The 14,416-nt window shown below is 40.5% G+C and overlaps 1 protein-coding gene across 2 annotated transcripts in view; it reads left to right on the plus strand.

Annotated features, from left to right (window-relative positions):
• Positions 1 to 14,416, plus strand: part of ctc1 (CTS telomere maintenance complex component 1) — a 70,086-nt gene that overhangs the window by 54,474 nt on the left and 1,196 nt on the right. Inside the window, exons 14-22 of one of the 2 annotated variants that reach the window (XM_059354312.1) lie at positions 6,254 to 6,346; positions 6,414 to 6,551; positions 9,411 to 9,457; positions 9,546 to 9,782; positions 10,151 to 10,219; positions 10,316 to 10,472; positions 10,982 to 11,037; positions 11,147 to 11,303; positions 11,406 to 11,520. In XM_059354312.1, the coding sequence (XP_059210295.1) occupies positions 6,254 to 6,346; positions 6,414 to 6,551; positions 9,411 to 9,457; positions 9,546 to 9,782; positions 10,151 to 10,219; positions 10,316 to 10,472; positions 10,982 to 11,037; positions 11,147 to 11,303; positions 11,406 to 11,520 (1,069 nt within the window). Of the gene's footprint in view, positions 1 to 6,253; positions 6,347 to 6,413; positions 6,552 to 9,410; positions 9,458 to 9,545; positions 9,783 to 10,150; positions 10,220 to 10,296; positions 10,473 to 10,981; positions 11,038 to 11,146; positions 11,304 to 11,405; positions 11,521 to 14,416 lie in introns of those variants that run through there. The other variant, XM_059354313.1, reaches the window with a different exon arrangement.

A 14,416-nucleotide genomic window follows, 5' to 3' on the forward strand; every position in this document is an offset into this window, starting at 1 on the left:
CATTTAAATATCTGTCTAATACAATGCTTAAAGAGTATAAAAGGAGCTAGTTATGGGATTTAAGTATTATTTACACAGATTAAAGTCAAAATTGGTAGAAAGAGAGAAACTTAAGAAGTGGCAACTTAAATACAGCTGAGAAGTTGCAGGTGCACAGTGTGCTATTTCCCCAGAGAGATTTCGCCACATCTCTCTGAAGATGGGACTTTTGGGAGTCATAGTATGTTATTGTTGTATATTAGTTCAGAGGGAGATGTGTACTGTTTGTTTGTTTTTTCACTGTGCACTGTTTTGCACAGTTGTTTTGATTTATAGGAGGGACAGAGCTGTAAGTTTACATTTTAAAGTATCATGAATAGACTGAATCTGGTTTCTTATAATGTGCATGGTGTAAACCATCCCATTAAGAGGAAGAAAATTTTGAGTCAGCTGAAGAAACTACAGTGTGCAATTGCACTAATACAAGAAACTCACCTGACTGAAAATGAACATAAAAAACTGAAAAGAGAATGGGTAAACCAAGTATTTCACGCTTCATATGGCAAGAAAAGGGGGGTGGCCATACTAATTAATAAATCTCTACCATTTTCTGTAGAGAAAGTGATTAGTGACGATACGGGAAGATACATCATGGTGATTGGCACAATAGGAGATTTGACTATTTCGATATTAAACATATATGCCCCAAATGAGGAAAATGAAACATTTTTTAAAAACATAGCTAATATAATCAGTAGTAATGGACAAGGGATGATAATTATGGGGGGGATTTCAATACTATACAGAATGGTAAATTAGACAGGTTGCCACCAGAAAGGGGACTAAATACAAAAAAAACCAAAGTCCTAAATAATGTTATGAAAGAATTAGGCCTTATTGATCCATGGAGACATGATAACCCCAAAGGAAGGGAGTTTACCTTCTATTCTAACCCACATGGTAGTTATTCGAGAATAGACTTATTTTGCGTGTCAAAACAACATATACACAAAATCAAAAATTGCAGTATAGAACCAATAACTATAAGTGACCATGCTCCTATCTCACTATCTCTTGAGCTGGGCAGGGAACCCTTCTTTAAGTACTGGAGACTCAATGTGTCGATCTTATCAAACGAAAAGGTGGTCAAAGAACTAAAGCAAAATCTAAAGGAATATTTTCAAATAAATGACAATGGCGAGGTCTCACCATCAATTCTGTGGGAGGGAGGAAAAGCAGTCATAAGAGGGAAAATCATAGAAATAACATCCAGACTGAAAAAAGCTCGACTGGAACAGCAAGGAAAGCTAGAAAGAAAAATCAGAGAGTTGGAGTTAGAACATAAAAGGACATCTCAAAATTCCATCCTCCTCGAATTCAATAAAATCAGGCGTGAGTTAGATGAACTTTTAACATATAAAGCAGAAGGAGCTCTTCGTTTTTTGAATCAGAGATATTATGAAATGGGCAACAGAGCAAGCCGGTTATTGGCTTTCCAACTGCGAAAAGCTCAAACAAATAGATTAATCACAAAAATTCGACATCCCAGTTCGAAACTAATCATGGCAAAGCCAACAGAAATTGCGGAAACTTTTGCAGAATATTATAAAAATTTATACAGCGACTCAGAGTCTAATCTTATTGAAACCAAAACACAAGAATTCTTCAAAAAAACTACGTTTACCAGCATTAACTGTAGAAGAAGCATCTGAAATGATAAAAGCAATTTCATTACAAGAAATAGCCAATACTATAAAAACCCTTAAGAATAACAAATCCCCAGGTACAGATGGCTTCCCAGGAGAATTTTACAAAAGTTTTGCAGAAGAGATAACTCCAGTATTATGCAAAGTGTTTAATTATGCTCTATCAACAGGAAACCCCCCAGACACCTGGTCAGAAGCCATAATTTCCGTGATACATAAAGAGGGCAAAGACCCGGCTTTATGTGAAGGATATAGGCCGGTTAGTTTGCTTTGTAATGATTTAAAAATATTAACAAACATACTAGCACAGAGATTGCAACAACATATAACTAAATTAATCAAACCAGATCAAACAGGGTTTATCCCGGGAAGACAGGGGGCTAACAACATCAGGAGAACATTAAATATTATATCAAATGCTAAAAACATCCTCCAACCGACCTTGTTGCTTAGTCTAGATGCACAAAAGGCATTTGACCGCGTGAAGTGGAACTTCTTATACCAAACATTGGAGGTTTTTGGATTTCATTCAAAGTTTATTGACTGGGTTAAAACTGTTTATAAAAATCCAAAATCACAGATCAGAGTTAATGGCTGTTGCTCTGACTTTTTCTACCTCAAAAGAGGAGTCAGGCAAGGTGATTGCCTGAGTCCGCTGCTGTTTGCTGCAAGTATTGAACCGTTAGCAGAGTCAATCAGACAAAATAAAAACATAAAGGGAATAAAAGATGAAGGGGGCATAGAACACAAAACATCCCTATTTGCAGACGATTTATTAACATATATAAGCGAGCCCTCCACATCTGTACCAGCTCTACTAGACAACCTGAAAGAATATGGTGAAATATCAGGGTACTTGACAAATGAAACCAAATCAATGGCTATGATGCTCTCAGGAAAATGTCCAGTGGAACTTAAAGAAAAGGTCCAATTTAAATGGCCTGAAAAAGGATTTAGATACCTAGGTATAACTATTACTCCTGATACAGCACAGCTATTTGAAGCTAACTATGGGAAACTGATAACCATGATAAAAGATGATTTGGCTATATGGGAGGTTTTACCCTTGAATCTGGTGGGAAGAGTAGAAACAGTAAGAATGAACATACTGCCAAGACTGTTGTTCTTGTTCCAATCATTGCCTATTGTAATTCCTGGAGCTTTTCTAAAAAAATTGGATAAAATCATATCAAAATTTGTATGGCAAAATAAGAAGGCAAGAATTAAATACAAGACGCTTCTCAATAAGAAAGAGAAGGGAGGGCTGAACTTGCCTAACTTAAGAAACTACTATTGGGCAGCTCAACTTAGAGCCTTAGTTATGTGGATCACTAAAGAGAAAGATTCATTGTGGGTGGAGATGGAACAAAATGCATGTCAACAAGTATCTTTAGAATCACTCCCATTTTTGAATGTAAAGGCTCGGAGGAAACTCAGCATGGGCAATGAATGGATCAGGGGAACAATGAAAATCTGGTCAGCAGTACGAAAGAGGCTGAAAATGTCAAATTCGGTAAGTAGGACCACAATAATAGCAAAGAACCCAGATTTTGTACCATCTACCATGGATTCGGGATTTAACAAATGGGCTACCAAGGGGCTAATATATATAGACCAAATGTTTCAGGGACAAACATTGAAATCATTTACACAAATCCAGAAAGATTTTAACCTACCAGCTAATGATTTCTATAAATTTTTACAGCTAAGAGACTATTTACAAAAACACCAGGAATGGGAGAACATTTGTAAGACACCTTCTAAATTAGAGGAAGTGTTGTGGTCATTTCCAGAGAATAAGTCAAAGAAAGGGATTATAGCAAAAATTTATAAAGCACTACAACATGAATCTAATGACAACAACTTAGACATCAAAGAAAAATGGGAGCTGGAAGCCAACATTATAATATCAGATGAACATTGGGAGGAAACATTTAAAGAGGGACACAAATTAACAAATAGCCCATCATGGAGGGAATTTGATTGGAAAATCAAAATGCGCTACTTCAACACTCCGGTTATTACATCAAAATACAGCAATACAACTGATCTATGCTGGAGGGAGTGTGGAGCGGTGGGTGATACTACCCATATATTTTGGGATTGCCCAAAAATAAAAGATTACTGGGGGAATATTAAGAAGTAAATTAAACAAATTATGGGTATTAACCTCCCTATGGAACCAGCACTGTACATTTTGGGCATAACACCTGATAGCATGACAGACAAGAGCTCTAAATATTTACTAAGAATCCTGCTGCTGATCGCAAAAAAGACAATAACAACTTCCTGGTTGAAACCACAGCCTCCAAGTATAACACAATGGAGAGACAGGGTAAAAAAGGTGTTTATTATGGAGAAAATCACAGCAAGACTACAGTTGAAGTCAGACCTGTTTGATAAAAGGTGGTCATTATTAAAACAAGCAATGCCAAAACTCTAATCACCTCCACTTCTTTTTTTTTTTTTTCTTTTTTTTTTCTCTATTTGTACTGTGTTTTGTTCTTCTAGCTTGTAACTGCTCGTACTTTGTATTGTAGATTTACATTCTGTACTGTTATTTATTTATTTACTTATTTTGTGATTGAACAGTACCCCTACTAGGGCAGAGTGTTGAGCAGGGCGAGTGCAACTGTGTACAATGCACATCTCCTCTATGTGCGTCAGATATGTGTTTGTTTATATGTATGTACAGTCAGGTAAATATTTGGACAGTGACACAATTTCCATAATTTTGGTTCTGTACGCTACCACAATGGATTTGAAATGAAATAATCGAGATGCAATTGAAGTGCAGAATTCCAGCTTTAATTTGAGGGTATTCACAACAAAATTGAAGGAAGGGTTTAGGAATTGCAACAATTTTCAAACATAATCCCCTCATTTTAAAGGACCTAAAGTAATTGGACAAATGAATATAATCATAAATAAAATGTTCATTCTTAATACTTTGTTGAGAATCCTTTGCAGGCGATGACTGCCTGAAGTCTGGAACCCATGGACATCACCAAACGCCGGGTTTCCTCCTTTGTGATGCTTTCCCAGGCCTTGACTGCAGCTGTCTTCAGTTGTTGTTTGTTTGCAGGTCTTTCTGCCTTACGTTTTGTCTTAAGCAAGTGGAATGCATTCTCGATCGGATTGAGATCAGGTGATTGACTCGGCCATTGTAGAATATTCCACTTCTTTGCCTTGTAAAACTCCTGGGTTGCTTTCGCAGTATGTTTTGGGTCATTGTCCATCTGTATGGTGAAGCGCCGTCCAATCAACTTTGCTGAATTTGGCTGAATGTGAGCAGACAGAATGCTCCTATAGACTTCAGAATTCATGAGGCTGCTTCCGTCTGCTGTCACATCATCAATAAACACTAATGACCCAGTGCCATTAGATGCCATGCATGCCCAAGCCATCACACTGCCTACACCATGTTTTACAGATGATGTGGTGTGCTTCGGTTCATGAGCCGTTCCAAGCCTTCTCCATACTTTTCTCTTCCCATCATTCTGGTACAGGTTGATCTTAGTTTCATCTGTCCAAAGAATACTGTTCCAGAACTGGGCTGGCTTTTTTAGATGTGTTTTGGCGAACTCTAATCTGGCCTTTCTATTCTTGAGGCTTATGAATGGTTTGCACCTTGTTGTGAACCCTCTGTATTTGCTCTCGTGAAGTCTTCTCTTTATGGTAGACTTGGATAATGATACGCCAACTTCTTGGAGAGTCTGTCTCACCTCAGTAGATGTTGTGAAGGGGTTCTTCTTTACCATTGAAACGATCCTGCGGTCATCAACCGCTGTTGTCTTCCGTGGACGTCCGTGCCTTTTTGGGTTGCCGAGCTCACCAGTGCGTTCCTTTTTTCTCAAAATGTACCAAACTGTTGATTTGGCCACTCCTAATGTTTCTGCTATCTCTCTGATGGATTTCTTCTTTTTTCTCAGCCTGAGGATGGCCTGTTTCACTTGCATTGAGAGCTCCTTTGACCGCATGTTGTGGATTCGCAGCAAACACTTCCAAATGACAATGCCACACATGAAATCAACTCCAGGCCTTTTGCCTGCTTAATTGATGATGAAATAACGAGGGAATAGCCCACACCTGCTCATGAGAATGCTTTGAGTTAATTGTCCAATTACTTTAGGTCCCTTGACATGAGCGGTCTATGTATGAAAATTGTTGCAATTCCTAAACCCTTCCTCCAATTTTGCTGTAAATACCCTCAAATGAAAGCTGAAATTCTGCACTTCAATTGCATCTCAATTATTTCATTTCAATATCTGTGTGGTAGCGTACAGGGACACAATTATGAAAATTGTGTCACTGTCCAAATATTTCCGGACCTGACTGTATGTGCGTATATGTCAAATAAAAAATAAGTTAAAAAAAAAAAAAAATAATAATAATAATAATAATGACATTTGTAAATAAAAATAATTATATTTTTAATAATACATTTTTTTAAAGTAATTCTATTTTAATCATAATAATAATATTTTTAATAATAATAATAATTCTGTAATAATATTTTTATAATGATAATATTTTTAACAATAATAAAAATTGATATTGTGTATTAGCAGGTGGTTCTGGTGCTGTCAGGTGTGGCAGCACGCTGGTTTCCTGTTCTGCAGATCAACTGTTTCTACAGACTCATCACTCCCAACACACAGGTAAACACACCTGAGTGATATCACTGAGGGGGCGGGGCTTCAGCTGATTGGTCCGTTTGTCCCTCAGGATCCAAGTGTTCTGATTGGCTGTGGAGTCTCCGGGAGGAGCAGCGTGGAGCTCCACACTGACTCCACCCTGCAGGTGCGCTCTGATTGGAGGTTCCACACTCTGACACGCCCCCTGCTGCTGCACACCTGCACACAGGTAAACACCTGTAATTATTCTTCATCTGCAGCTTTATTCAGATGTTTAAAAGAATAAATTATTATTGACTGATTTAACTTACTGACTTATTTAACTGACTGAACTTTTTATCAAATGTTAAATATAAATATAATGAATTAATACAATTAAACAATATAATATTTTGTTAAAAACTTGTTTAAAAAACAGTGCTGACCCTGCTCTGTTTTGTTGTCAAAAAATAAAATTATATTAACAAAGTTTACATTAAAAAACAATTTTTTTTAATTAAATGTTAAATAGAAATATATTAAATAAATAGAAATAAAAAAACATAATATTTTTTTAAAAACTCAAAATTATAAATTTTTACATTTTAAATTAAAAAACAGTGCTGTCCCTGCTCGGTCTTGTTGTCAAAAAATAAAATTCATTTTTTTTAATCTTTACAAATGTATTATATTTTTTATATAATAAAAATAAAAAATTATTTGTCTGGTTGCGTTGAGAGAAGTGAAAGTATATACTGGAAATATACAGAAATTCACTAAAAGCTTTACTGACTGGGCAGTAAGAGTTTTTCAGCTGGGGCGATCTGAATCTCTGAATATTTTCTGTGATTAGCCTAAATCTGGATTCCTTTCTGAATTCTGAATCCTCAGAATTCATCTCTCTGAGGGCAAGTGAGCAATTAAGGGGCAATCTAGGATTGGTAACATCCCCCAGGTGTGAGCAATTTTGCACTTCAATTGGAAATTCCAGCCATTCACAGCTCTGGCAGAGGGCGGTATACGCTTGTCACAATCAGCCAGAATGCAAGAACAGCCGTGTTCAATTCCAAGCACAACACAACAATAGGGGCGTTTGCTGAAGCGGCAGCAGCAGCCGTCCTTTGGTAAGACGGACGAGGCTAAGACAAGCAAGTTTACCTGTGCAAGTTAAGGGAACCAGTCCCCTCCCCAGTCTTACAATATGTGCCACTCCATTCTTGTTGTTTTTTCCCTTCCACACAGAAAACATCTTGCCAAAAGGTGCAGAAATCTAACTAACCTACGGCATCTAAAACAGTCCTCACACACTGTCACTTTCTTTTCAATGGGCCTGTGGAACTGCCAATCTGCAGTAAACACAAGCAGTTTTATTATGGCTTACACAAACTGCCTTTCTCTTCAGCTCCTTGCTCTCACTGAGACCTGGATCAAACCTGAGAACACAGCCACCCCTGCTGCACTCTCCACTAATTACACCCTCTCCCACACCCCCGTCCTTCTGGGCGAGGAGGTGGAACTGGCCTGCTAATTTCCAATAAATGGAATTTCACCCCTCAGCTACAGTAGTGTTCAAAATAATAGCAGTCCAATGTGACTAACCAGATTAGTATATTTTTTATTGCTACATGGCAAACAAGGTACCAGTAGGTGCAGTAGATTCTCAGAAAACCAACAAGACCCATCATTCGTGATATGCATGCTCTTAAGGCTGTGCAGTTGGACAATTAGTTGAAAGGGGTGTCTTCAAAAAAATAACAGTGTGGCATTCAATCAGTGAGGTCATCAATTTTGTGAAAAAACAGGTGTGAATCAGGTGGCCTCTATTTAAGGATGAAGCCAGTACTTGTTGAACATGCATTTCTATTTGAAAGCCTGAGGAAAATGGGTTGTTCAAGACATTGTTCAGAAGAACAGCGTACTTTGATTAAAAAGTTGATTGGAGAGGGGAAAACTTATAAAGAGGTGCAAACAATTATAGGCTGTTCAGCTAAAATGATCTCCAATGCTTTAAAATGGAGAGCAAAACCAGAGACACGTGGCAGAAAACGGAAGACAACCATCAAAATGGATGGAAGAATAAGCAGAATGGCAAAGGCTCAGCCAATGATCAGCTCCAGGATGATCAAAGACAGTCTGGAGTTACCTGTAAGTGCTGTGACAGTTAGAAGACGTCTGTGTGAAGCTAATCTATTTACAACAATCCCCCGCAAAGTCCCTCTGTTAAAAAAAGGCATGTGCAGAAGAGGTTACAATTTACCAAAAAACACATCAACTGGCCTAAAGAGTAATGGAGGAATATTTTGTGGACTGATGAGACTAAAATTGTTCTTTTTGGGTCCAAGGGCTGCAGACAGTTTGTGAGGCGACCCCCAAACTCTGAATTCAAGCCACAGTACACATTGAAGACAGTGAAGCAAGGTGGTGCTAGCATCATGATATGGGCATGTTTCTCCTACTATGGTGTTGGGCCTATTTTTCTCATACCAGGGATCATGGATCAGTTTGCATATGTCAAAATACTTGAAGAGGTCATGTTGCCTTCTGCTGAAGAGGACATGCCCTTGGAATGGGCGTTTCAACAAGACAATGACCCCAAACACACTAGAACACAAACAAGCAATATATTAGTTCCAAACCAACAACATTGATGTTATGGAGTGGACCTTAATCCAATTGAGAACTTGTGGGGTGACATCAAAAATGCTGTATCTGAAGCAAAACCAAGAAATGTAAATGAATTGTGGAATGTTGTTAAAGAATCTTGGAGTTGAATAACAGCTGAAAGGTGCCACAAATTGGCTGACTCCATGCCACACAGATGTGAAGCAGTTATAAAAAACTGTGGTTTTTACCAGTTCCGACCAGAGCAGGGGCATCCCTCTCTTCCTTTAAAAACCTCCTGAAGACCCAGCTCTTCAGAGAGCACCACACGATAATTTTACTCCTTAAAGAATTGTCACTCGCACTTATTGATGCACCAATGGCTCTTACTGCACTATATCTTGATTATTTGCTTTTTTCTTCCTTTAAGTCGCTTTGGATAAAAGCATCTGCTAAATGACTAAATGTAAATGTAAATAGTGATAACTCTCTCTCTGTTTGTTCTCAGGCTCTCTCGCCCTCAGTCCTCTCTCTCTCTGAGGTCCTGGACTGCAGGTAAACTTTACTCTCCTCTGATTGGTTTAAATACCGTCCCAGGGCTGACACAGTGTGTTTGTGTATGTGTGTGTGTGTGTTTGTGCAGGTCAGAGTTGGTGTGTTTTCAGGCTCAGGTGTTGGACAGAATCAATCTGAATGACAGGACCTCTGAGTCTGCTGCAGGTGTGTGGTCAGGTGTGTGTTCAGGTGTGCGACTTACAGTGTGCGACCACACTGGGAGGAGTCTTCAGGTGTACCTTGATTTAAGCCACACCCCCTATCCACTTGGCCTGTTGCCAGGCAACACACTGCTACTGTCTGCTTTCCAGAGGAGAGTGTCCAGGTAACACACAGACACACAGACACACACACACACACACACACACACACACACACACACACATATTTATACACACAAACAGACACACACACACACACACATATAATATCTATAAATAAAAATCTATAAAAATGTTTTTTAATTGTTTAGCAAACATATAATTTTATTTCTTATTATTATCATATAAAAAATATAATACATTTGTTAGATTAAAAATGAATTTTATTATTTAACAAGACAAAGCAGGGTCAGCACTGTTTTTTAATGTAAAATTATTTTTAGTTTTTAGGAAAATATGTTTTTTTTAAATTAATGTGTGTATGTGTGTCTGTGTGTGTGTGTGTGTGTGTGTGTGTGTGTGTGTGTTTCAGGTCAGGAAGTGTGTACTTCAGGTCTCTTCCTGTCAGTTTAGTGTGTGTCGTCTCATTGGGAGATCTGAGGTAACAACGTTCTTATTGATTATTGATTGTTATTGATCATTGATTGTTATTGATAATTGATTGTTATTGATTACTAGTTGATCTGTTTCCTGTCAGCTTGGCCCCGCCCCCTCCTGCTCCCATGATGCACCTGAGTGAGTGGACGCTGAGTGAGCAGAGGTGCATCGTGGGTCAGGTCAGAGGTCACGTGGTGTGTTTCCTGTTCCTGCAGCTGCAGTGGAGCTGCTCACAGTGTGGCAGCGTATATGCACAGGTGGGTTCTACTGGGTTCTACAGCACGCACAGGTGGGTTGTACTGGGTTCTACTGCACACAGAAGTCGTTTCTACTGAGTTCTACTCCACACAGAGGTGGGTTCTACTGGTTTCTACTGTACGCACAAGTGGGCTCTACTGAGTTCTACTTTATGCACAGGTGGGTTCTACTGGGTTCTACTGCTCACACAGGTGGGTTCTACTGGGTTCTACTGCTCGCAAAGTTAGGTTCTACTGGGTTCTACTGCACACTCAGGTGGGTTCTACTTGGTTCTACTGCACACTCAGGTGGGTTCTACTGGATTCCACTGTACACAGAGGTGGGTTTTACTGGGTTCTACTGTGTGCACAAGTGGGCTCTACTGGGTTCTACTGCTCACACAGGTGGGTTCTACTGAGTTCTACTGTATGCACAGGTGGGTTCTGCTGGGTTTTACTCCACGCACAGGTGGATTCTATTGGATTCTACTGGGTTCTACTGTTCTTTTAATGAACTCTCCTTCTCTCAGAACTGTTCCAGCTCTCAGTGTCGTTCGACATCGTCCATCTTTAAGTCCGAAGCAAAGTAAGAATACTGTGTACTTATACTACATTTACTTTCATATCTGTGTACCTCTGTGTACCTGTGTGTACCTGAGTGTACCTGTGTGCACTGAGTGTACCTGTGTTTTCAGGCTGGTGATGGATGACGGGACAGGTGAGGCTCACGTCTGGTTCTCAGGTGTGCTGGTCCGTCCTCTGCTGGGATTGGCTGATTCTCAGTGGGAGGGGCTTCAGAGAGCGCTCAGGGTCAGAGGTCAAGTCACAGTGTACCCCCGGGGTCGGAGCCTGGTCAGTACCACTTCATGTTTACCTGTCTGTCACTCTCAGGTGTGTGTATTTACCTGTCTGTCTCTCTCAGGTGTGAGATTTACCTGTCTCTTTCTCTCTCAGGTGTGTGACTCTGACGACCCTCTCCTGCACTTCCTGTTGTGTGTGTGCAGCAGTGACATCGTGTGTCGTCAGCTTCGTCTCACCTGCAGGAAACTCAACAACCGGAGATCAGAAGGTGAGAAGAACTCTCTTCAGACTCACCTGAGGCCTCATGTCTCAACACTCGCAAGTTTATTTACAACTCCACTGCAGGAAACATCTCTCTGGACCGCGACAGCTCCTGCACTTCCTCATTCCGTCACCACAACAACTCACCACGTCATCAGGTGAACCACCACGTGAATGCCTTCAACCTTCGGCCGGTAGCAACTTCCTCCATGCAAACTTCAAAACAAAAGCCTCTGAAAATAGTCATGTTCAACACAAGATCCCTCAACAATAAAAGCCTCATCTTAAATGAATTAATCACTGACAAACAACTGGACTTCCTCTGTCTGACCAAAACCTGGCAAAGACCCATGGAATATCTCACACTCAACGAAACCACCCCTCCTGGATGTTCATACATGGAAAACACTCGCTCTAAGGACCGAGGAGGAGGAATTGCAGCCATACACTGCCAAAACCTCAACCCTCGGCCACTTTCCATCACTGCTGCCCCATCTTTTGAACATCTGGCATTTAAACTCCCCGGTACAAAACCCCTCATCATTGCTATCGTCTACCGTCCACCCAAACCCAACCCAAACTTTCTGTCAGATTTCTCAGAATTCTTCACGCAACTGTTTTCAGTCTCCCCATCCATCCTACTCCTAGGTGACTTTAACATCCACATTGACTCCCCTGACTGTAAAAGTACAACAGACTTTCTGGACATTCTCAACTGCTTCAACCTCACCCAACATGTAAATTTCCCCACCCACCGCCGTGGGCACATTCTGGACCTCATTTGTTCCTCTGGCCTCAATATTGACAACCTCTCACACACAGACCTCACCATCTCCGCCCACCTGACCATCATCATGGACATCAACATTCCCAGCCCCCAACCCAAACAAAACCACATTATAACCTTTCGCAACCTCAAGTCTCTCTGTCCAACACTCCTCTCTATACTATATGCATATGCAACACCATAGCTGACTCCACCCTCCCTGAAAACCCAACTCCAATAGACCTCGTCAACCTGTACAACCACACTCCCATAAAAACAAAAAATGTCTCATTCACTCACTCTGCCCCCTGGTACACTCCTGAACCAACTAAAGTAACAGCGCAGAAAACTGGAACGCCTACACAAGAAAACTGGACTCACTGTACAATACAATACAATAACAAGTCAGCACTCAACGAAGCCCGCTCCACCTTCTACTCCGGCATCATTCACTCTGGCTCCTCCAACACCTGAACTCTGTTTTCTACTATAAACAAGCTCCTCAAACCTATGGACCACATCTCACTCTCCTTCACCCCAGAAAAATGCAATAACTTTCTATCATTTTTTCACTCAAAAGTTGAAAACATACACAGCCAGCTTGCCACCTCCTCCTCCGTCAGCCTCAACCCTCCCTGGACTTGCTTCCCCATACCTCACAGATCTCCTCCAATGTCACTCCCTTATCCGCAACCTCAGATCTTCAGACGTCAACCTACTGACCCCCATCACCAGGACCAAGTGCTGCACCGTTGGCGACAGAGCCTTCTCCACTGCTGCCCCAACCCTCTGGAACTCCCTCCCTACTGACATCCGCAATTCCGACTCCCTCCACGCCTTCAAAAACCAACTCAAAACCCACCTTTTCAAAATATCTTACAAGACCTGAACTTGAATCTCTCATCTCTGTTTATGTTACGACCCTGATGGAGCAGAAATTAATCTGGGGGAATATAGGGAGGCAACAATTAAAGCAAAGACCAAAAGTAACATAGGACCATCTGCAATCACAGGGATTTATTCATAAAACGCATTTAACACAAAGAGAAGGCTTTCTCAGAACAAGACAACGTCGGCCAGAAATGACCACACCGCACACCACGACCCACTGCCTGCAGGAGCACTCTCCTCACTGAAACACCCGGCCGCTGTCAATCAGCTAAACAGCTGATTGAGGCCGAGAGGGAATGGGCAGTACCTGAACAGAAAGAGAAAAGAGAAACAAAAAGCAACAAGCCATACACAGTGTTTGATCCCCGAGAATGCCCTGAAAAGGGACTTCTGGACCAGCTCTCCACTAAAGGGTCTGATTCCCTATCCTGTGGATATTATCTCATAAGGTATTTTGGGAACTATATCAGCTGGTGGCGAGGAGATTCGCCTAGCTTCTAACTGCCTAAATGCGGACACCTATCCTGCTCAATCTAGAATGGCACCTGTTGAATAACCCTTGATCACAGATACCACACTAGCCGCGCACGTTTAATGGCAGCTCTCCTCTTACTGATCTATGCACTTGGTGAATTGCTAGGTTTGTTTAGTGGCTAGGAATACAAGCCCCAAGGATAAGTTTAATTTCTTCGGCTAGAGTAACCAATAAGAACCTTGTTTCAACACACAACCTATTAACACCAAAAGATTCAAAAATCTAATGTCCACTACTTCACTTTAAATGCAAATGAGAATTTATTGATAATATAGCAAGGTGCAAGCATACAGCATGAAATGATCCAAAAACTGATTACAGATAAAATATTCAAAAACCTCATTAATAAAAATGATTATTGTTTGATTTGTCTTACCCTATACCCTAACTGCCTGTGTTAAATGAAGCTGTAGCTTGGAATTGTAATCCATCAAATTTGGAGAGGAAAACGGCAAAGTTGCCTGGCCAAGCAACTAAAATGCACTGTCCGAACTTCAGCCTTTAGCCGAGGCTCTCCACTTTGTCCAAAGTCGGAGTAATCCTTAACCGATACTGTAATCCAGAAAACAGTGAGAACTCAGAAAGAAAAATCCTTTAATCCATTATCGACCGGTGTTGGAATGGTTATTCTCCAAAAACTCGTCTCTCATGTTCACCGTCAAATTGGAAATCTTCTTTCTTGATGATGTCCGTTCGTTCGACAAGTCTCAA

The sequence above is a fragment of the Centropristis striata genome, chromosome 17 (assembly GCF_030273125.1).
Source record: "Centropristis striata isolate RG_2023a ecotype Rhode Island chromosome 17, C.striata_1.0, whole genome shotgun sequence".
NCBI lineage: Eukaryota > Metazoa > Chordata > Actinopteri > Perciformes > Serranidae > Centropristis > Centropristis striata.